Consider the following 23,296-nt stretch of genomic DNA (forward strand, 5'->3'; position numbering starts at 1 on the left):
AGAGTTATTTTTACGTTTCACCTTCCCTACATGGATGTCTACTTGAATCTAAATATAAAAAAATCACTCTTTCATTTGTATATATATATATATGTGGATACTTTTTGAGATTGGTAGATTAAAGTAGACATCCATGTAGGGAAGGTAAAACATAAAAATAAGTAAATAACTAACTTCTATTTACTGTGTCTAACCACAGTAACCAGTACTAGTTTGGTTAGGTTAATTGCAATAAAGTTGAATTAATATGTTTTGAAAATGTTTTATTCTCATTTAATGTTTACGAGTAAATCCCAATAGCAGAACAATAAATATTACGAGATTTTTTCTAAAAATTTTGGCCATTTGAGCGGCTAACGTAACGCGCTACATTTTACTGTAGCGGTAGTGGTAGTGCCTGTCACAATCTAGTGGATGTAGCGGTAGCGCCCGCTACATTTAGAGCATGTAGCGGTAGCGGCGCTACATTTCAAAGTAGCGCTGCCCAGCTCTGCAAAATGTAGGTGAAAGCTAGACATGCAACAAATTTGGTGGCCAAACCAAACCCACTATGCATTTCACGATTTGGTGCTGTGGCGTCATCCTTTCAAAACCGATTGCCCTTCAAATTGACTGCTGAGTTCAATAATATTTCTAGGCATAGCTGCATGGATATCAAGAATTCAAGATACTGGCTATACAAATTTATATATTGATTTGTGGTGGGTATTTCTCATGGCAAATGGAATGTATCATATAACTTATAAGCAGTTGCAGCATAACTTGCAAGCACAATGTGAATATTCTGGAAACAAAAGAAAGCAGAACCATTCCAGTTGTAAAATGTAACTGACTAAATGCAATTTGACTAACAAAACGTGCCAAACACAGTAATTATGCTTTGTATTTGCATTGAAATTCTGAAAAACTGTGAATGGTTTATTTTTATTTTGCTACTTGGTCAAAAAAATTCATTTGTTCTATATTTGCATACATTCTGAACTTTCACAATGATTGTATCTTTTTTTCTGCAAAAAAAAGCATTACAGAGCTTTCATTTATGTATGATCTAAGTTTGAACATAGTATACTTGAATGAGTGTTGTTAAAGAAGTTAATTCTGATACTCCAAATATGCCTAGGAAATATGCAAAGTCAAGTTCAAAGCTAAACAAAGCAGATGTGCAGCTCATGGACAGAGAAGTGAGTGACATGCAATCATGCATATTTACTATTTAGTAAATATTTTCATTTGCAGCAAATTAGGCTGTTGACCTGTGCAAAGAATTCATGAATTCTATTGAATGATGATAAAGTTAGAAAGTATATGTATGCTATTTAGACTTTGATTATGTAGATTTTATTGCAAAGAATTCAAAATTTACTGCATATGTTGTTAATAAATGTGTAATTGAGCAAACATAGCTAATTATTACTGCTATTAAAAGTTTGTATTTATTGCTTAGGAGCTGGAGGCTTGTGCTCTGCAGCTTCATGCACACAATGTACAACTCAAAGCTCTACTTCAACGCAACATGGCAAAAAATGATCAGAATATCAATAGCCAAGGAAGGAAGGAAGGAAAACCATTCGACTTTGAAAAGTGAGTTATGCAAATTAATTTATTATTTTATATTTAAAGTTATTCAGTGGTATTTGTATCAACTGTAATAAATAAGTTGTAATATTATCTTTATATCTCTGTCATGAAGATTTTTTAAATTGTTAGAGCTGACATCTGCTTGTGCAAGGAAAACTATTTTGAGAGTATTATGATCTTTGAACACTTCAAGCTCAATTCTAAGGAATTCAGATCAAGTTTTATTATTTTATTGAATTATTATTATTATATATATTACCTATTATATATTATATTATTATTATTATTATTGAATTATTTATTGATTTATATAAGAGAAGATATTCATTTTATGGACAGTCGGACACTGAGAATGGCTAGACTTGTTTCACCCAGCCAGCATTAAGACACTTCCTGATCTGAGGCCATATTTACTGCATTTTGCTTAAGAAAATGCTATTCTGAACTGAATAGAATTTTCTGAGTCTTCCCATTGAACTGAGTCTAAGCTAGCTAATTCTGTGTAGGTTGCATTATGTGCAAGATTATACTATTCCCATTTGTACTAAGACAAAGATAGTTCCTTTTTGATTGAATCAAGAAAAAAATAATGAATTGGTATTGTAATTGGTAAATAATGCTATTGGTATTGTATTTAGCTTAATATAAGGTAATGAAGATTGCATTAAACCTAGATAATTCCATTCCTAATGCATTGTGCTCAGTTTATTAAGCAGAATGTAAGACAATTATATTGTGAGTCTTATCTACACATAACTTTGTATGGCCTGGATTGTTTGATTTTCTTGTTAAATGATTACCACTGACTTGTTCCTGCTGCTTCTCAGGCACACCAGCCACCATATTCTGCTAAAATATGTATATTATTCAGATTCAGCCACCATATTCATATTCAGCCGCCATATTCACAGGCACACTAGCCGCCATATTCTGCTGAAGTTTGCATACCTGGGTTGGGACCACCAAGGCTATGCTGTGCAAGAAGACTCACATAGGACCATTGAAGCAGACCTATTCGAAGCACTCCTCAAAACCAAGCTCATCAAGAGTAGGGAGACATCTAATTACCATAGGTGTTGGTGTTATCTTTGTTAGACATCCTGCAATTTGTTACAAATGATTTATTTCAATTTATTGTACCTATTTATTAAATTGGTGGATTGAAAATTGATCTTTTAGACATTTGTGTGTTATATATCATCTTCATATATTTGTCAATGTTAGTTTATTTGTGTTTTAAATAATGGCCCCATTAATACATATCCATAATATTTATTGTGCTGGGATATAGCCTGGACCTGAAAATTCATTCTCACGTGGGAATATTGAGGTGCTGTAGGGAAGAATTAGATACAAAATTGTAATTTAATTTACAAGTTGATTATATTTTTATTTAAGAACACAAAATATATTTTTTATTTTGTATGCTTTGAAACAAAAGGTAAATGAGTGAAGCTGCCATATTCATATTCAGTGTTGGTTCTATTTAAAATGCATGTGCGGGTAATTTTTTCTCTAATTAACATACTTTCATTTTATTCCTAATAACAGGATTCAGACTAACTGGATTTTAAATTTAAGGGCTTTTTAATTATGAGTAATGCCAGTAAGTGGCTAATATTCACTATTAATTATTTAGCTCTGTGAAATCGCATTCATGAAATATTCTTAAAAATGCATTAAATTATTTGTTTGTAATGTTTTGTATAATTGATCAGGTGTGGACGGACTGATAAAGGAGTGAGTGCATTCAGCCAAGTGATTTCCATCACCGTGCGCAGCCAACTGCCTGCTACAGCTGCTGCTCAGGCTGCTCTCAGCCATGAGCTGCAGTACGTGCAGATGCTCAACAGAGGTGTGTAGGTGTGAGTGTACCAGTCCTGGTGCTGTAATATCAGTAGTTTCTCACACGAAACGGCCGATTTTCGTCTGTGATTTGTAAGTTTAGCTTGAAAAACTGATTTGTGCGTTGAGCTTGAGTGATTAGGTGACAAAAAAGCTATACTAATTAATAGCTTTAACTTTTTTTATACTCGTCTAGTCTTTTTCTTTGTATTGCTATTATTATATGCGCGGATGCTGATTGATTTATCAACTTAACTGCTAGCGGCGCCATTCACTAATGACTACACTTAATTTTTACTGTGTATAATTACTATTTTTTATTACAATTAATGTTCAGTAATAAATATTCCAATGTGTTGAGTACTTCTCTACGTCAGGAATGTCAACATTCATTCATCTGTCCAATATGCAGGATTTTACAAACCCGCTATTGATCGCTGCTTGCAGTTTCTTGTCAACGTTGACCAGAGTCACTCCCACATTGGGCAAATAAATCCTAGTCCTCCCAACGTCACCCTAGTTTGTTCTAGTCCCCCCCGTTGACAAAATCAAGTATGCATAATCTTTCACTATTATCATTCACCCGTCCTCTATCATTCGCCAGTATCATCAATGTTAACCAGAGTCAGTCCCATATTGGGCAAATTAATCCTAGTCCTTGCCAGCATCACCCTAGTTTGAGCTAGTCCCTCGTTGACAATATCATGTATGCAGTATCTTTCACTATTATCATTCACCCATCCCCTATCATTCACCAGTATCATTACCTAATAAGAGGCTTGCATTGCAGTGCTCCCTGAACACATCCGAATGCTGGCGTGGAGCCCCGTGAACGAGGGCTACTCGGCTCGCTTTGACTGCCAGTCACGGACGTACAAATATTTCTTCCCTCTGGGGGCCCTCGATGTGCAGGTCAGTGCGGAGTGTGCAGGTCAGTGCTGAGTGTGCAGGTCAGTGCTGAGTGTGCAGGTCAGTGCTGAGTGTGCAGGTCAGTGCTGAGTGTGCAGGTCAGTGCTGAGTTAGTGACGTAACAAACGACAACTCTTGCTTGCCTTGATTTAAAATCCTCATTTTTATCACGATAAAGCCGAAATAATTATTGCGCATTAAACTTGTAAAGTCTTATTGATTTGTTTTTATGTACGTATATTTAGTTTGTGCGGGGATCTATGTTGATACGACACTAATTCTAGCCGAGAAGATGCAAATTAATTGGAGATTTTAGTTAAAATTGATTGGAGAATTACAGCCACATATCCATTTGTGTGGGAAATTTTCTCTCAAAATCTGATAAAATAAGTCTAACATTACTTTCCAGCGTATGCGCGATGCGGCGGAGCTCATGATCGGCCATCACGATTTCCGTAATTTCTGCAAAATGGACGTAGGAAATGGAGTGGTTAATTTTGAGCGCAACATAGACAGCATTAGCATCGACATCCTTGGGAACTCCAGTGAAGCAGAGAACAGTTTAGAGCACAGCGGCGCTGCACGGTTACAGAACAGCTACTCTCGGCTTCGTCAAAACTTGGATGCAATAAGAAGGATGGATTTTGATGACACACAACAAAGTCAGAGAGACGTTGGCGTTCCCGTGGGCAGTGCCAGCGGCGATGATTGTGAAACCAATTCGACTTTAAGCAATCAAAATGCCTGTGAATCAAATAATATCAATAATAAAGTAAATGAAGTCAATGGAAAAAATGATAATACTGAACTCATTTCAAACAGCATCGAAGACGTGAGTAAAACAGTGAGCTATAAGGGTGATAAAAAGAGGAGTAGCCATGACAGTGAGAGCGGTTCTCTGCTGTGTAGTCCTGTTGCCGAGTTCGGTGAGGTGACGGCTGGTGCCGGCTACAGGATGTGCGTTGCCTCAATCACTGGGAATGCCTTCCTCTGGCACCAGGTGCGTAACTTCATTTAGAGTATTAACTAGTTAAAGATAATATTATGAAAAACTAAATCATTTAGGATTGATGGGTGTAGTTTGACCATAACGTCAATTTCTGAAAGTAAACGTGTGAAATATTTGCAATATCATGTATTTATTTTCAAGATCTCAAGGCGCTTGTCATTGCTAAAATAATTTTTGTGTGTCATGATAGTTGTTAGTGTTATTACGCGTTTTGTAAATGCGAAGGTTGTAGATATTTCTTACCATAAAAGGTGTCACGTTCGCGTTACAGGTGAGGGCTATCATGTCCGTGCTGTTCCTGGTCGGGCTGGGCAAGGAAGAAGCGTCAATTGTGACGGAATTATTAAATATACAGAAAAATCCTCGCAAGCCTCAGTATCAGCTCGCCAGTGAAGTACCTCTGTGTCTTTTCTACACCCAATTCCCTGACGTTCAGTGGCAGTTCTCAGCGGCTGCACTGCGCGGCGTGCAAGCTCACTTCCAGAGATGCTGGGCCCAGCACTCGATACGGTCAGCGCTTGCACTGGCTCGTTTATAGAAAAGTTACATCGAGTTTACCATTTAAACGAAGCGTTTTACATTACATTATTAATTAATACGCTTTTACATTCTTTCATACTTGATTGTGTGTTGTTTCCAGATGAACCGATAATAATCTAATGCTTTCTATTGTGCTCTGCTATCAGAATTTGATTTTCGAAACTGAATATTGCGCCAGAGACATGGCTCAATTTCTTTTTCCTTGCACCTCTGCCCTGTCTGCTGGGCGAATGACATTTTGTCTCTTAATGGGAAATGTTTTGCAGGACCTGGAATGTTATTCTAGGGTTCAAATCTACGTCTCTTTTACAGGAGCACAATGTTGAAATACATGTTGGATGAGGTGCAGCGTGAGTGCCACAACATGAATGTTACGGATGTAGTATTGCAGCAACACGCCATCGTAGCGAACATTCACTCCAAGCAACATCAGCCTCTGATGCAGCGCAAAACTTGCAGTCCGTTATCGCTCATATTTTTAACTAGATGTAGATTATTTCGAGATCGTATTATTCAATTAGATCAAGTCCCTATGAGTGTCTTATACTGGTATTTTGCATGTATCATTATGAGGGACAGTTTTAAGGTAGTTAAATTTCAATTGAAATGGCATTCTTCCTCTTCATCTACATTCAGAGCATTTGATATGCCTCTGATGTTATGATCATAAGCCTTGATGACAGACTCGGTCAGCTGACGCTAACTCCTAGACGAAACTCAGATAAACCTTATTAGTAACTAAGCCTTTCCCTCAATCGAAATCCTATTAGTCTCTGGCGTCAATAGATTGAGATTATTCACTCATGCCAGACAGCATGTGGACTGTAATGAATGTAATCCGGTATATGCTCTTACGCTCACATTTTTATGGGCTTCAAGCGCACCAAAGTTGCCGTGGCATGTTGGACATTACCCAACCCTTGATGAGCTGTCATACAATGCACCGTAATTGGTCGATTAATCCTAACTGATATTACAATCCAAGCCTTAATGGGCTATCATATAATGCACCATTATTGGTCGATTAATCCACTGATATTACAATCCAAGCCTTAATGGGCTGTCATATAACGCACCGTAATTGGTTGACCAATCCACATCTATCTTACAGAGAGTCTGGAGAACCGAGTTGTACATTTCGTGAAGCGTAGGCGTCTGGCCCCCAGTCTGCTCAGTGTAACAAACCCCAGTGCGGTTAAAGACAAGGACCTCAAGGGGCAGAGGGATGTGGACCTAAGGGTGCTGGAGGAGCCCAGGTCTCTGGATGCCGAAGCTCGGGCGCCCGACGAAGAAAACGCAGAACATGTCAGCTGTAAGGAGTTAACAGCGCACGTAAATAATCACTGAACCAAGTTTCTTTCTTATTTAACCTTGTACCTTTTTTTTGCAAAGGTTGTAGTGTTTGTTGCAGGTCCCTACTTAGGGTTACTTTACTTGGACGCATGAAATCAAACAAAAATTGAATAGGGTTCCCAAATTGATAGTCAAGTCAGCGAGAGAATAGACGTATTGACATATCAATTGCCGCAGGATTATGAACATTACTATTTGGTAAGAAAATTATTCTGTATAATGAATTCAGGTCATTTCTTGGAGACTAGCTTGCCAAATTTGTTGTTTCAGCTTCGTTACCTACTGCAAGACGTCTTGCATTCTTCTGTGAATTTTAGTGCTGTTCGTTTTAAATATCGATATGTAATAGTTATAATATTTTAATATCAAACCCCCTCAAAAAAATGGCCTTACTTCAACTCATGTACTTGATCTCATAATCTGATACACGCGTAAGGATAAAAAAAACTCAACGCTTTCGTAATCATTGCAATAATAAATGAGCATTAATTTACCGAGACAACATCGAGTTCCAGGTGCAAGTATCGAAAACAGGCTTGTTATGTAATCATCCACCAATGCACATATTTGAATAACTGCACTCCAACTGCATTACATCCAAGGAAAAAGATTTGTTATTTTGACCGGCTGGATTACTAAGCTAACTTTTTATCGGGGACGCTCTAGTGAATCTATATGATAAATAATATTTGAATTATGTTTATAGTCACCTCTGCTCACGATATAACAAAAAATTTGACACAGCTCAGTTAATATATGCAAGAATAGCCAAGCCTGGCGACGAAGTTTTTTTTTTTTTTGGTCATACATTCTTGACAAATTCATTAGCGCCAAAATGCCTTATTTTCATGTATAAGTTCGCCATTGTTATCTAACTGTCCAGATTAATGTTTTTGAATTGCGAATCAAAAGCCTGTTTTCCTGGCCGTCGTTAACACATGAACTACCTCGAAATATTGATGAACGAACTATACATCGAGGTATTAGCTACGAGAAAACAATCATGTTGTCTTAAGATTATGAACACAGCTTTATCAGTCGTGCGACTGTTACCTTACAAGAAATATGTACATCTCTGGATACCGCACCCATTTGGCTCCTTGCCAACCCGGTATACATTCAGTCATCTACACATTACACGTAATTTTTGGTATAAAAATAAATTATAATTTATCTACTCATACCTTCAAAAGATATTCGAAAGTAAGTTGTAAAACCGTCCATTTTATTTAGATAGTAGCCGAGCGTCGCAGCCAAGTAGACGGGTGCCGAGGACTGGCGAATGTCACATAATAAAAGAGCGACTATAAATTTCACAGTTTAAATCTAATCGATCAATGAACGTACACTCCACAGAAATTCCCGACAGACAACATACATTTACCTGGAGATTTATTTCTTCTAATCGTCTTCGAGCTTAATGTCGTACCGAACACTGCGAGAAAGCAAGTCAATGTCAGGTGCTCCGCAGAGACCAATCATAACAATACCTTAATCGCACACACAAGAATGCACTTGCTAAGACTAATAATGCTGGACAATAAGCCAAAGTTATCAGCAGGTAAATGCTTAATACACAAAACCGCTTTATTTTGGATTAGGTTTTCATCTGAGATCACGCGTACTTTTAAGGTGGAGCCTCACAACAGGTTAATATCAATATACACGACACCATATAAGCACAGTTAAAACAAATACGGCAAAAGTTTACAGCAAAAAACTCGTATGATGCGACTGTTTGAACACAATCGTAAGACAATCACATTAATAACACGTCGAAATTAACCAGTGATTGGAGACCAGAAAAATGTCCATCTTAATGGGCACGGAATATTTTCATTTATTTCCGATTTGTCTCCAACAAAAGATTATCTTGATCTTTTTGAGCAGCATTACAAATAATTAAAAAATGACTGACTCCTCATGATATTCAAGAAGTCCCAAATTTGAAATCTTGATCTTTTTGAGCAGCATTACAAATAATTAAAAAAAATGACTCTTCATGATATTAAAAAGGCCCAAATTTGAGAGACTTAATCTTCAAGATCCCATTACGGGCCTGAACAGAGGCCCTTCAGCTCCATGCAACACTGGATGAAGCTGCGAGTCGCAACACAAATCAACTTTTCGGCAAATGCGCAAAGAACAAAAGCCTAAACCTGCACAAGGATCCTCGTCTCTTAGTTTTGTTCTTATTGTTTAAGGTTAACAGTTCTTATCCTTTATTTTTTCCTCTCAGAAAATGACAAACCTCGTTTAAAATTATTTCCATTTTCTAAATCTAATTTTGAACAAATAATAATACATATATCTATCATTGAATTAAAAATTTACCGGGTCCCGCAGCCCCGACGGAATCTCAAGATTAATTTAGTAATGACAAATGACAATGCCAGTCAAGTATTGTGAATTTAATTCTTTTTCTACGCTAGTAAATGATTTTTATGCCGAGCTAAAGACCTTGACCGGATGTTATCACGCACCCAATTTCAATTCGAGGTCTAAGAATTGGTAAGCAATCAGGGTTAAAAATACAAAGTTAATATTTTACAACTATAGAACGCATCTACAATTTAGGTTTGTGAATTTTTTTACAGCTTGGGCTTTTAAAATGAAGAATAGCTAGTGAAGATATAATTCAATTATCAAGTATCACAACAAAGAATCAACTTTATATTGAAGCAGAAAACGCTCAATTTGCACTCGACAAAGCTCAGTTTATAGCGGACTGTGTGGCCTCGACAACCAATAAATGGAAGAAATTCAACATGGCTGACTGATCAGAATGTTTAAGCAAATAATTGCGATTATTCAACCGCCGTTTTCGTTAAAAATACGTTCAATGTCATAACAAATTAAAGCGCATTTGTTCGACATTTCAAATTTAATTTGTAGATACATTATTAATTTCAACTATTCATAGTTGCCACCAATGCATTCTTGCATACACGTTCGTTCGTTTTACTATTTTCCTGTGCTAGTTACACGAGACTAAAAATACCCATCAGAAATAGTTAGTGTAACCACTACGCAACGCCTTCGAGTGAATGCGTCGTTCATATGACGCATCGTTACTTATTTTACGCGTCGTTACTTATTTTTGTTGGAGAGTTTGCAGCGAAACGAGCGCTGCTTGGCAATGATGCTGGGCAGGAGGTTAGGCTTCAGTGCAGAGCTGGACGCGCGGCCGCCCAGTGCAGCGTGCAGCAGCGGCGCTGCGCAGCGCCCTGCATCCCCGCCGTCTGCGTCTGTGTGCCAGGCGCCTGTTAGTTCTTAGTCTTACGGTACACAACACGGCAATATTGTATGTATCTCGAATACTTAACACTAAAATTGATGGAAAAGACGTATTAATTCATCAGTTTAGTCTCAGTCTTTTGGTACACAACACGGCAATGTCGTATGTATCTCGAATACTTAACACTAAAATTGATGGAAAAGACGTATTAATTCCTCAGTTTAGTCTCAGTCTTTTGGTACACAACACGGCAATGTCGTATGTATAGAACAAACAATCCTGCATCCCCGCCGTCTGCGTCTGTGAATAGAATAGAAGTGTCGTCGTTGAAGAAATAGGCCCATGGCCTGTTGCCGATTCTTGTACTTTTCGTGACTTGATTCACAAGGCATCCGGCCTTTGGAACCCGATCTTTCCATGATTCTTGTACTTTTCGTGACTTGGTTCACAAGGGATCCGGCCTTTGGAACCCGATCTTTCCATAACTGACGATTGATTGAGATAGCTGCTGGACTTACTGCCTGGTTTGTAAGTTGCTAGGCATTTTAAGACTGAATGTGTGCCAGGCGCCTGTTAGTCCTTAGTCTTTCGGTACACAACACGACAATGCCGTTTGTATCTCGAATACTTAACACTAAACTTAGTGGAAAAGACGTATTAATTCTTCAGTTTAGTCTGGTAATAAACTGTTGAAATATAGTTTAAGAAATGCAGTTGCCAGTTAAATCTACTCTATGGCCATATTCACAGTCTTGAATGTCATAACTGAATGTGCACGCTAGTCGATCAAAGTAACTAAGGGCACATTAAGCGTCGTCAATGCTATTTGTTTTTGACTGGATTCTAGAACTACTGTCAGTAGAACGATTCTTTAATTTTAAATAATAGTTTGAAAATGAGCCGTTGACAACTACAAAGAACAAGAAGTGCAGCTGCCAATCAAACAAACACAGATGATAAACAATAGAACAAACAACTAAGTTAACCTAAGGTTCACTGCAGTACGGCCGTGTATATTGACCCTCGGGAAACATAAAGGTTGAGGGGTCACTGCACTTTATTCTCTTACTGCGACCTTACTATATAATCCCGTTAGCTGTGGTTTATCATCTTCCATGGAATGATGAAAACCTGGAACCAACTACTCTCAATTAGTAGCATTATGGTTATGTTGCATAAAAAAAAAACTCGGTGCCTTAGTCCTAAGTGTGCCAGTGCGCCAACATTCCGTTCTCTTTTGAACTCACTAAGTCATGCTTGCACAAATTATGTCGAACAAGTTCACTGTTAAACAAGAAATTTATGGGAAAATCAAGCCATAACGTAAGGAAACTTAGTCTAAACGATTTTAACTTAGTAACGTGACGTAAGCATTAAAGAAAAAATTGTCGTGCAACACTTAATTACTTAAAATAAATCATTGAACATAAAACGGTGCTGGAAAAGAAATTATATAGGCAAAAAACTGCAGCTAATGAAAAAGTTATGTACACTAGTGGATGTACAGACATGATAGATGTACAGACATGATGGATAAAGCTATGAGGGATACAAGTTAAAGTTATGTACACTAGTGGATCTGTCTCTTATACACATCTAGATGTGTATAAGAGACAGCTACATGACTGCCCAGCACCACGTACCCACACATGACTGCCCAGCAGAACGTACCCACACATGACTGCCCAGCAGCACCAGAAGGGCCGCCGTGCTGAGATTGCAGCACGCCATGCTGACTACTGAGCTGTGAAGGACCAGCCTCATTCTGAACAGAATAAAAGTTAGCTGTCAGCACTGTCGAACATCAAGTCGACTGACAGTGTTGTCGTACATATATAGTACAAAATCAGCGCTATCGGATAGATAGGACATAGTCAGCACAATCATGAGTACATCTTGCAGCAGCTGCAGTCAGGACAAGAAGTTTCATGAAGCTTAACCTAAAATATCGCGTGAGTGCAAACCCTGAGAAATAAGTTGACGTAGATGTAAAGAAGATAATAACTATTTTTTGCCGAAAGTTCATGTCATTCGTCTGTCAATTGGAGAAGAACAGCGGAAAGGGGAGAACAGAACACAGGCTCTGCGAGGCAACATTCCGAGCTTAGTTGAAGCCTCCGCCGGGCCACAATGCGCGCGAATATCTGTATTTAATGGCAATAAAATAGTGATTATTGGACAGGGATCACATGAAACGTTGGATTTTTATATCCACATTAATGGTGATGGCAAGCTGTGTTGCAAGAACGTCTGGCTGTGTTGCAAGAACGTCTGTTGTGCTGCAAGAACGTCACGTGTCGAAGTAGCCATTAGCAAGGTAACGATCATAACAGGTTACAAATGGCCCGTCACACGACATGCACGCTCTGTGCTCCGCATGCCGTTAACGAGAGCTTTCGACCACACACATTAAAAGGATAATAATTGCAGAAATAATTGTTAAAAATATTATATAGCTAATTATCTCTATATTGGATTGATATATTTAGAATCAAGTCGTACACATAAATTGGAATGAGTGAAGGTAAGGGCGCAGCTAACAGAGCAAGCAGTTGTACTGATACGCCAAGATTTTTCTAACTAGCGATAATTGACGCGTGAAGCTGGAAAACATGAAGGCTTTCTAAAAAAACCTATTATTGTATGAAAAACTTAGTGAGCTATAGGAAAATGTGGAGTTTTAATTATTTACATCGATTGTGAAGTAACTTATCTCAGCTGTGGTTAAGATTGGTTCTCACTTCTCAGTCATGTTGTAATGAACATATTTTAAACACGTAATAAAATGCAGCTCATAAGCCTCATGCCATTTCTTTGCAAGCTTCAATTAGAGTCTAAAGTCATGCAGGAGTATAACAGTAGGAGTAATGAGATATCTCAGCGGATTTTTGTATACGTTTTGAGAAGAAGCATGCATTTGTGGGTTAGTAAGACAGTGATTGTTATGTCGAGAAGACGACCAATGATGCAGCGAAAGGCAGCTCCATGTCTGGCCTCTCAAGGAAGTAGGAGGCTCGAAGAAAATATCCGCGTTAATAAACGAGAACAGTTTCATGGAATAATATATAAGTACTTAAGCAGATTATCTTTACGGTCTCTCAAGAGCTGGGAGAAGAGTGTAGTTAGTTACAAGGACGAGATAAGAAGGGCGGTGGAATGACTGCAACAAAAAGATTCAGTGGATTAATACAGGACAAACGAGAGTGCAGGAGCTGTAGGAGGTGTAGCAGTAGAAACTGTGCACAGGGACAGAGATGAACCACGAAGAAGATGCCATCGTGGTGACACGAAGAGAGGGGAGAGAAGGGAAGGAGAGTGAGAGACGATGAAGCATGCACTATGATAACGACCTTAGATGTGGGCATGGACGAGGATCGCTGGTTCCTGAAGGTGGGACGCGTCGATTTCTGAGGGTCCAAATCAAGGGAGCGCCAAGTTTTTGGGTCGACGCCCCTACTGGCCGAGAGCTGGTTTGATGAGCTCGTCGTGTGCTGGACATCGAGGCTGGAGTTGCTGCTACTCACAGAACTGCTTGGTATGATCGTCAAGCCGGGAACCACAACACCACCACCACCAGCAGGGTGCTGTTACATGGGAGAGAAGCGTGTGACTTGACGTAAGAATTTGTCACGTACCGTTACCACCACCAGGGTGCTGTTACATGGCAGAGAAGCTATAGTGACATGATCTAAATATTCGTCACGTACCAACAAGCCATCATGATGCAACAACAGCGGATTGGTAGGCGATTCAGTCCCGATAACAAACAATGGTAATGGTTGGGACGAGCAAGCACACCCAAACACAGCACCCGACACTGAACGCAGCCTATAGATGTGGATTACGCTAGCGATGTTCTAACAATATCGACACGTTAAAGCTCATTAATGAGAAGCAGCGTTCAGGCAGAGGCACCAAATCAGTTTTGCTGGCCAGTGGCCATAGTTTCATGCTCGACAAATCAACAGCCTCATGCGATACCTCAACCAAAAAAGCCGCAGAATTAGCATGTGCAGTTGTGCACACTGCACATGTATAACGTACATCATTATTACACTATATCAACTTGACTAAACCAGAGCTACTAAATGGTTTTGAAGTGCCAACTTGAGCAGGGATAACGGCTATTGATAACGATCAACACAGAACAACATGAATATGTCTGATCATGATTCACACAAGAGAATAATCTCAGATACATAAATGTCCTGCTTAATAGCAGAAGTGAATGAGTGTAAACCTGCGGGTAGGGCATTCGTTGGTTACTAATGCCGAGATCACCGAGACAACAAAAACCAATCGAGTAAGAAAATTCTTAAAAGAGAAGAGAATTGCCGAGGTGACGATGAAAGCTGACTTGGAACAAGCCAGAGTATTTAAAATTTATTGGAGAGAAGGAGCGAGTTGAAAAGACGAAAAAAAAAATAATTTTGCTAAAGAGAAAAAAAATATAAATTATTAAAAGGGTAAATTCTTGGAGCGGAAGAAAGGCGCCATGGAGACGCAGGAATTGGAATAGAACCAGAAATGAGAATCAGAAATGAAATGTTAGACTTCACTGTAATGATTTGTCGTAGCGATGAAGATATGCATAATTTTCAACTGCAGCAGGCCACCATGATACAGAATCAGGACTACAGTGAAATGCAGGGGCGAGGATTTGCAGTTTAGCAATGCACGTTTTGTAGGACTCACAATTTGCAATTTGGTAATACACTACAGGGTCTAAACTACAGTGTAATGTAGCAGGGTACACACTACAGTGTAGTACAGTTTGGCACTAGGGCACCATACTACATGAAAGTACACGGTAGCACTAGGGCAGCACACTACAGATCGACGCAGAGCAAAATTATAGCACCACACTACATACGGCAGGGCAGTGTTGCCAGACAGCGAAATTAAAATTGTCAAAGCTTTTAGCAAGAAAGGATCGAGTAAAGCAAGATAAAACGGAATATAAAGAATAGTAAGAGCTAAGGATGAGTTGAGTCTCCCATAAAAGAGTTGCACCACACTGCGAGGCTGTAAAGAAAACGGCAGAAGTTAGTGAAGGGTAAAGGGAAGGTGGTGACAGTAGCAGCCGCTGTTGTACAAGTAGAAGTAGCAGCAGTAGTAAAAGTAGAAGTGATAGACGACGGAGTCCTGCTACTCCGACAAGGTATAAGGAGTGAGAGTCGACATGTTTGAGAGCTTCTTCAAGCCTTGAAGAACCAAATCAAGTAGGTTCACTACGCCTTCGACCGACGGCATGAGAGCCGGCAACCGCCAGAGATACCACGGACTTTGGGTGACGTGGCTAGGTACCTGTTGCTTCTGGAACCACCAGAACCTTCAGGTCTCCTTCAGGAGCCACCAGGCCCTTCAGGTGTCCTTCAGGAGCCACCAGGCCCTTCAGGTGTCCTTCAGAGTCCTTCAGGAGCCACCAGGCCCTTCAGATGTCCTTCAGGAGCCACCAGGCCCTTCAGGTGTCCTTCAGGAGCCACCAGGCCCTTCAGGTGTCCTAGCCACTTGCATTGCAAATAATGAGCTCTGAACACTTTTTTCTTTAAAGTTCGTGAAAATAAAAAAAGTATCACTTACATCAGCCATTCCTGATCAAACAAAGCTTCTCAATGCAACACAAATTAAGTGTTGCCACTCAGCTCGCCCTCCTCAGTGTTGCCATCCTAAACCCAAATCAAGTGTTGCCCCTCAGTGTTGCCATCCTACGCTCCCTCCTGACCTGCGTAAGCGCGTCTGCCGGAGGCTCCAGCACCAGCCACGCCCTGGGCTTGGGTTGTACGAGTTGCTGGTGGTGGTGGTGGTGGTGATGGTGGTGGGACTGGCGGTTGGCGGGTTGTGGTGGTGGGGAACTGTAAGGCGGGGGAGGAGTACAAGAGTAAGAAGGAGGGGGAGGTGGGGAGCTGTATGGAGGGGGAGGTGAGGTGTTTCGGGTAGAAGCGGCAGGAGAGGGTTGCTGTGTGTTGGAGTCAGCAGGGATATCAGATGGCAACCCGCACACGGGAGTGCGGATGTCAGATGGCAACCCGCACACGGGAGTGCACACCCGCGACGGCACGGGCGTGTTGTTGCTCGAGGACGGCTCAGCAACGTCAGAGTCGCCAGTGTTGCTCACTGACAACACGCTGGTGCTGCCCATGCTTAGGGTGCTACCTGTGTTACTCATGCTGCCTGTGTTGTTTGTGTTTCCTGTGGTGCTCGTGTTGCCTGTGTTACTCATGTTGCCTGTGTTACTCATGCTGCCTGTGTTGTTTGTGTTTCCTGTGGTGCTCGTGCTGGCTGTGTTGCTGTTGTTGTGTGAGGTGAAGGCGTTGCTGCCAACTGGAGTGCCAGTTCCAGAGGTGCTAGAGCTGCCACAGGCCGGCATGGCGCCACACTGCACAACAAAAATATCAATTAAGCAGACCGTGATTATAAACATAGCAGTAGAATAAGTGAAGAAAACACCAAGCAAATTCACCATATCAATATTGAAAACGTTTCGGAGTCCAGCTCCATCATCAGTTCGAAAAACTTAAAATGAATAAAATCAAATTATTATATCAAAATTCTAAGACAGACATAAAACATAAAAATTTAAATTCCTTGTAAACTTGCGATATAAGCAGACTAATAATTTTAGTAGAATAAGTGATATGATCCTGCAGCAGAGAAGCTTGAATGATGGCAGTGGGCAAAAAATGATACGAAAATAAGGCAGAAACATATTACCCGATGCTGTGCATCAGACATGAGGCTATAGCCATAGTAAAAAGTATAACTCAGTACTCACTGCAGCGAGTGACAGAGCGCATTTTCGCGTCGACGAAAACGTGGTCACGGACAGATGGACAGACAGACGGACGGACATAACGAGCACAATAGCGCCTTTTTTTCATAAATGAGAAAATGCGCTAAAAAGAAACTGTTACTGCACCAGAAATCAGGTTGGTAAGTCAGAAATAAAATATCTAGAAATGCATTAAAAATAAAGCTGCTGCTTCAGAGATTAGTTACCCGAGACACTGCATCAGAGAAGAGACTAGGAGGCAGGTGGTTGAGGGGTGATAGCCCAGCAGCCTGGGCACCGGGGTATTGGTGCTGGCAGTGCTGTGCAGTGACGGAGTGTGGCAGTGACAGGGGCGGTCTGCTGGTATTATTTGGAGGCACAGCAGGTACACCACTACCACTTCCTCCTCCAGCAGGTAGTGGAGGGTTAAGGTTCAGGTGCAAGTCCACAGGAAACGTGTCGCTGGACGAGGACTCGCTCATATTTCGAGCCAGCGAGAACTTGAGGTGACATCGTGACCGGACCTCCTCGGACACTGCAACCAGCGCTGCCAAGTACGCCACGTTGTCGGGTGCAACCTGCACGGTAAAAGGCGGTTTATCACACGATACACTACAAATAATGATATATAAACTTTCCGAAATGGATGTTATAATCGGAGAAACCTGCATCTGATTTCTTGTTAACACGTCTTGATATAACCGTCCACACACCACACATGACGCCCTCACATCTGGTGATAACTATCACAATCCTGTTTTCTGTCATTATCTCACCTGATGTCACAATTCACCTACTGCAACTATCCCATCTCCTGCCCCATACCATCTTCTGCCTTCATTCGCACTGCTGCCCGTCATCCCACCCATTGTCACCACCTGTTGCCACCTAACCACCTTTCCACCAACAGTCACCACCTGTCGCCACCCCACCACCTTTCCACCACCTGTCACCACCTGCCCACCTCGAACTTGTCACGGCGCGCGGTCTTGGCGACGATGGCGAGGAGCGTGACAAGAACGCGGGCGGTGCGGGAGACGGTCGTGGGCGCTGGGTGCCTGTAGCCCTTCAGCAGGTGCCCCACCAGAGCCACGTGGAAGTTCGCTGCGGGAGACCAGTAACAAAAATAAGTTACTTACACTTACAAATTGATTTTTTTATTTATGTTGCCGAATCTCACTGTTATTTGGATGTTATTTTGGCGCAATCAATGATCCTTGAATTTTATTTTGACGGTGATCAGAGATGCTTGGTAGTAACTTTGATGTTTTTCATGAGTTGTTTGGCTGCACTTTGTTTTCAATTGCGTTATATTTGGTCCGTCTAATGGGAGTGCGTGGATCTTACTTCAGTGCTACTCAGTGTAGACGAGGTGACAATTTGGTGTTAATCAGGTTCTATATGAATTACCTATGAGTGCTTATACCAGCAAATAATGTTCTACAAATGCGTAAAAAGAATACAGCGTGCGTTAATAATCACTTGTTGAGGCGTCTTAGATACAAGTAAGCTATGCGCTACTCACACTTGAAGCTCAGGCCGACGGAGTGATCCAGCTGCTTGAAGTGCCATTCCAGGGGCTCCCTGGTACTCATCATCACCTTCTCCAGCGCCTGGTTACAGAAAATAATACGGTTTAAATTACTTGCACACGCACACATTCTAAAACTTCAACAATATTAATAATTTAGATTTTCTGTATCCACATAATTAGTCACCTTTTATTCCAGAGCATTACTAAGACTTGCTGCCTAAGCTCTCCCTCATGCTGTCCACAAATTTAACATCGGTATGACAAATGAAAATTTTTTTTTTACAAATTTTTTCACAGAGTAGGCGTTAAGTTGCATTAAACCGCCTCGATTTCACTAAATTCGTCTACTCAACTAAATGGCCACATGAGATCTAACATTTACCAGCGAGGGCTTAAATCAAATCTCATGACTCTTCTCTCCCGACCAACATACATGTTAGGAGGAAGGCAGTACAGTGATGTAAATAAAACCAACGAGCAAATAGCGTTTGCAGGTTCATCAGCAATGGATATAGCGCCGTATGGAACAATGAATCAAAAGTGCACACGGACATCATGGTTGTGATCCTGAGACAAGGCTTGACGTTGACCCTGACTGTATCTGATCGACCCTAATTGACTTAATTGATTATAATCACAATATATTTAATAATCATTGACAGAACAATAATTGAGGGGCCATAGTTGACAGGCCTTGTCGACTCTTGAGGAAATGCAATCAATGACAAAATGATTCATCTATGGTTAGAGATATGGTTTATACACGGTTAGGAAGAAGATGGTGCATCAAGGACAAGATGGTTTATGTATGGTTAATGACAAGATAGTTTCGATAAGGATAGGAACAACATGGTTTAACTATGGTTAAGGCAAGATGGTTTAGATACGGTTAGGCAGATGACGGTACATCAAAGACAAGATGGTTTATATATGGTTAGGCAGATGGTGCATCAAAGACAAGATTGTTTATATATGTTTAGTGGCAAGATATTTTCCATAAGGATAGGAACAATATGGTTTAGATAAGGTTAAGAAGCAGATTGTGCATCGTCACGCACGATGGTATCAAAGGTGCCCTGGTTGTCGAGGGTGTGTAGGTTCTGCTCGAGCAGCGCCAGGCCAGACGCGTACAGCTGAGGCACGTCCAGCTGCAGCACAGAAATAGCCACCCAGAACAGCGACTGGTGGATTGCTGACTCCTGCAATATAACAGAGCTATAGTTGGAGAGAACTCGTCTAGATCAAAATCATACAACAAAAACAAAAGATGTATACATTCACTAATATAATTAGAGGCGGCACACAATCTTCACGCAAGCCACTAAATGGAAGCTGTTCAACAGTACACTCACAGGTCTAAGTAGTGGCTACTGACACAGCCCTGCACACTCACAGGTCTAAGTAGTGGCTGCTGACACAGCCCTGCACACTCACAGGTCTAAGTAGCGGCTGTAGACGTGTCAGGCACATGATAATGGAGTCAATAAGCGTGATGTCGGAGAAACTCTCGAGGGCCTTCACCAAGATACGGAGAAGCTGCTTCATGTCCTGGTCGCTGATGCTTTTACCTAAGCAATAATAAAGCAATAAGTTTGTGCCAGCTCTTACCCCAACAAAATTTAGAGTCGCCCCAGCTTCTGGCAGTCTAAATCAGAAGCTGCCGCGTCTGTAAATTTTCACTGGGTATGCATGGACTTATGTCTACCGGGCATCACTTGGCCCATTTACCTGTTACATCAATTCAAGAAAACACTAACTCATGTCAAAGATACATAAACACAACAGGTACAAGTAAGACCCCCATGCTGCAGTCAAATAGAATTCAAATCCACATGGAAAAATTATCCCAAGTGGAAGAAGGATCAACTGTGCTGATAAATAGCATTCAAATTCACAACAAAAATTTTTAAATTGGCACGCACTGATGCAGCCAAAGACGATGATTCAAATTCACAATAGAAATGTTCAAATTGGCACGCACTAATGCAGCCAAAGACGATGATGGCTCTGGGCTGCAGGGCGGGGTTGTACTGGAAGGCAAAGCTCTTGGCGAGCCCCGTCCATGTCTGCAGCCAGTCGCAGTCCGGGATGTCCCGCATGCACGCCTCCAGGATCTCCAGCAGCGCGTCTGTGATCGTCTCCAGAGACGTCAGCGAGATCCGCTCTCTGTCGCTCGCAGCGCTGTCACACAGTACCAGGATTGACAATTTCAACTTCGTCTCATTAATATAGTCTTTTTAATTTTTCTAATTTAAAATAGTCTGTTAATATAGTCTGGTCAATATAGTCTCTTTGTTTAAACACCACTTCTAGCTAATAGAATGGCGAGCCTTTCGCCATCATCGATTTTTTTTAAAAAATCAAACTGTAATATTAAGACCATATGATTTATGGTCTAGATAACTAGTTAATAACAATTTCAACTCTAACGTGCTATCGAGCGTATTGCTAATGGAACCGAACGCTAAATTATTAGCACCGCGGTCATTACGATTTTGTGTAGAAAATCGGCTACCATGAAAAATGTTTTCTCAGCGAGTAAACTATTTCTGAAAGCATACAGTGAAATTCCAAATAATCGTGAAACTAAACCGTCTTATTTACATGAGCGGTCAGCCCTTAAGCAGCGTTCTGCATTCCAGCATGTCGTGAGTTTCAATAAGATACTTTCATTACAGAATGAGTTGTCATAGGGCATTTATGTCACTTAAATTTGCATTGCTGCGACTATGATGAGCTTCTAAACCTGGCAAATTCAATGGCATTCAATGAAATAAAATTCAGTGGAATGAAATGCGCAGTGAAGAGACCGTACGAGCAGACAAGATGTATAGAAGTAAGAGCAAATGCAGAGATAAAATCAAATGCAAGGATGAAAAAACGAATGTAAGGAAGAAAGTTCGAATGCAAGGATAAAAAATCAAATGCAAAAAATCGGACGTAAGGATGAAAGATTGAATGCGCTGGAGGAAGACCCTCACCTGAGGCCCCTCTCAGAGGTGTGCCTGTAGGAGGCCCTGAAGGCGGTGACGGCAGCACTCTTCACTTTACTGATGCCGAACAAGAGGTAGAACTTGGGCAGCGAGAACTCGTCCAGTGACAGACGCAGGACTCGTTGGGTCTCCTCTGTTCAAAGGAAACTATGGTAAACATAAACATAACAGGATATTTTATATTTTCTAAGCCATCATAGGTATTTATACTACAAAATATCTTCTATTACCAAATGAAAAACATTCAGAAGCAGAGTAAGAATTTCATAGCAAAGAAAAGGTCAAGCGAATAGACCAGTTTATTTCATCGAAATCTTCAAGTTAAAATATAAGTTAAAGTTTCAAAGACTGATGAATTCATGATGGAGCTGGTGTCTGAAATGTGAATGACAAGGTGAATTTACGTGATGTTTAAATGGCCTTTAAAGTTCTCATTCGAATTTCGATTTAGGCAAACATGCAAAAAAAACATAAGTATGCTGTGTAAGAAGGCTTGGTGCAGGTGCACAGCTCTACTGTACCTGAGAAGGAAGGCTTGGTGCAGGTGCACAGCTCTACTGTACCTGAGAAGGAAGGCTTGGTGCAGGTGCACAGCTCTACTGTACCTGTCTCTTATACACATCTAGATGTGTATAAGAGACAGGCCTAGTCTCACCTAGTGAGGTTAGGCAGCCAGGGCATCTCACCTAGTGAAGTTAGGCAGCCTAGTCTCACCTAGTGAGGTTAGGCAGCCAGGTCATCTCACCTAGTAAGGTTAGGTAGCCAGGGCATCTCACCTAGTGATGTTAGGCAGCCTAGTCTCACCTAGTGAGGTTAGGTAGCCATGGAGTCATGTACTCCAGACAGAGATGCTTGAGTTCGATGCTGGAGGAGCGGAAGCCCTGTACGCACTCCTCCAGGAACTCCAGCGTGAGGTGAGGTTCATTGGCGGCCAGCTTCTCGCTCACGCTCTTGATGAAAATTGTGTTGTTTGATGGGATGCACAAGCCTGCACATATAAACTTACTCAACTTTTGTTTTGTTTTGAACCTTTTTTTTCAAACAAAACTTTTGTTTTGGTGTACGATAAGGATCTCACGGCAGCCAAATTCATTGAAAGGTCGCTAATGTAATAAATATATTATGAGATATTCATTGAAATGCCGCTAATGTAACAAATCTAACAAATAATATATACCTATGTAAGATAATGATAATAGATAATGTAATAAATAATATCTTATGAGGTTCCGAGCGCCCGCTGATAATTGATAATGTAACAATGAATACATTCCAAGGTATCCATTGAAAGGCCGCCAATGTAACATATATATTGCGAGGCATCAAGCGCCCGCTGCGCACCTGAGGTCTCGAGCAGCTGCCCCTCTATGCGCAGGTCGAAGGTCTGCGTGAGGGCGCACAGGAGGTTGTAGGCCGCCGTGCGCAGGTTGGGGTCCAGCGACCCCAGGTTCAGGAGCGCCATGTTCAGCAGCGTCCCCGGCACGTCCTTAGGGCGTATCTTCTGGTGCACCGTCACTGAGTCCTG

At 41.0% G+C, this 23,296-nt stretch overlaps 2 protein-coding genes across 3 annotated transcripts in view; one reads left to right on the forward strand and one right to left on the reverse strand.

Moving 5' to 3' along the window:
* Window positions 1–796: 796 nt before the first annotated feature.
* On the forward strand, window positions 797–7,233 carry LOC108681341 (tRNA pseudouridine(38/39) synthase). 2 transcript variants are annotated; one of them, XM_047881423.1, is made up of 9 exons: window positions 797–1,181; window positions 1,445–1,581; window positions 2,475–2,651; window positions 3,297–3,433; window positions 4,214–4,335; window positions 4,742–5,332; window positions 5,613–5,851; window positions 6,194–6,339; window positions 6,993–7,233. In XM_047881423.1, exons 1-9 carry the CDS (start codon window positions 1,074–1,076, stop codon window positions 7,226–7,228), a joined length of 1,893 nt encoding a protein of 630 aa, XP_047737379.1. In that variant the 5' UTR covers window positions 797–1,073; the 3' UTR covers window positions 7,229–7,233. The 2 variants fall into 2 exon arrangements, with proteins under 2 accessions (XP_047737379.1, XP_018025849.1); XM_018170360.2 differs by having other exon boundaries at window positions 799–1,181; window positions 2,490–2,651.
* A 455-nt stretch (window positions 7,234–7,688) lies between these two features.
* The window catches only part of LOC108681342 (neurofibromin), a 45,830-nt gene continuing 30,222 nt past the window's right edge, over window positions 7,689–23,296 (reverse strand). Inside the window, exons 28-43 of the mRNA XM_047881427.1 lie at window positions 23,113–23,293; window positions 22,576–22,759; window positions 22,427–22,452; window positions 22,293–22,376; window positions 21,760–21,904; window positions 20,760–20,959; window positions 20,213–20,346; window positions 19,837–19,977; window positions 18,770–18,857; window positions 18,209–18,348; window positions 17,472–17,822; window positions 16,701–16,851; window positions 16,198–16,646; window positions 13,823–14,056; window positions 12,144–12,237; window positions 7,689–10,506 (exon numbers count right to left, since the gene is read on the reverse strand). Of these exons, the coding sequence (XP_047737383.1) occupies window positions 10,325–10,506; window positions 12,144–12,237; window positions 13,823–14,056; window positions 16,198–16,646; window positions 16,701–16,851; window positions 17,472–17,822; window positions 18,209–18,348; window positions 18,770–18,857; window positions 19,837–19,977; window positions 20,213–20,346; window positions 20,760–20,959; window positions 21,760–21,904; window positions 22,293–22,376; window positions 22,427–22,452; window positions 22,576–22,759; window positions 23,113–23,293 (2,784 nt within the window). The 3' untranslated portion in view covers window positions 7,689–10,324. The remainder of the gene's footprint in view (window positions 10,507–12,143; window positions 12,238–13,822; window positions 14,057–16,197; window positions 16,647–16,700; window positions 16,852–17,471; window positions 17,823–18,208; window positions 18,349–18,769; window positions 18,858–19,836; window positions 19,978–20,212; window positions 20,347–20,759; window positions 20,960–21,759; window positions 21,905–22,292; window positions 22,377–22,426; window positions 22,453–22,575; window positions 22,760–23,112; window positions 23,294–23,296) is intronic.

This window comes from Hyalella azteca, unplaced genomic scaffold (assembly GCF_000764305.2).
Source record: "Hyalella azteca isolate HAZT.00-mixed unplaced genomic scaffold, Hazt_2.0.2 contig7943, whole genome shotgun sequence".
Classification (NCBI taxonomy): domain Eukaryota; kingdom Metazoa; phylum Arthropoda; class Malacostraca; order Amphipoda; family Hyalellidae; genus Hyalella; species Hyalella azteca.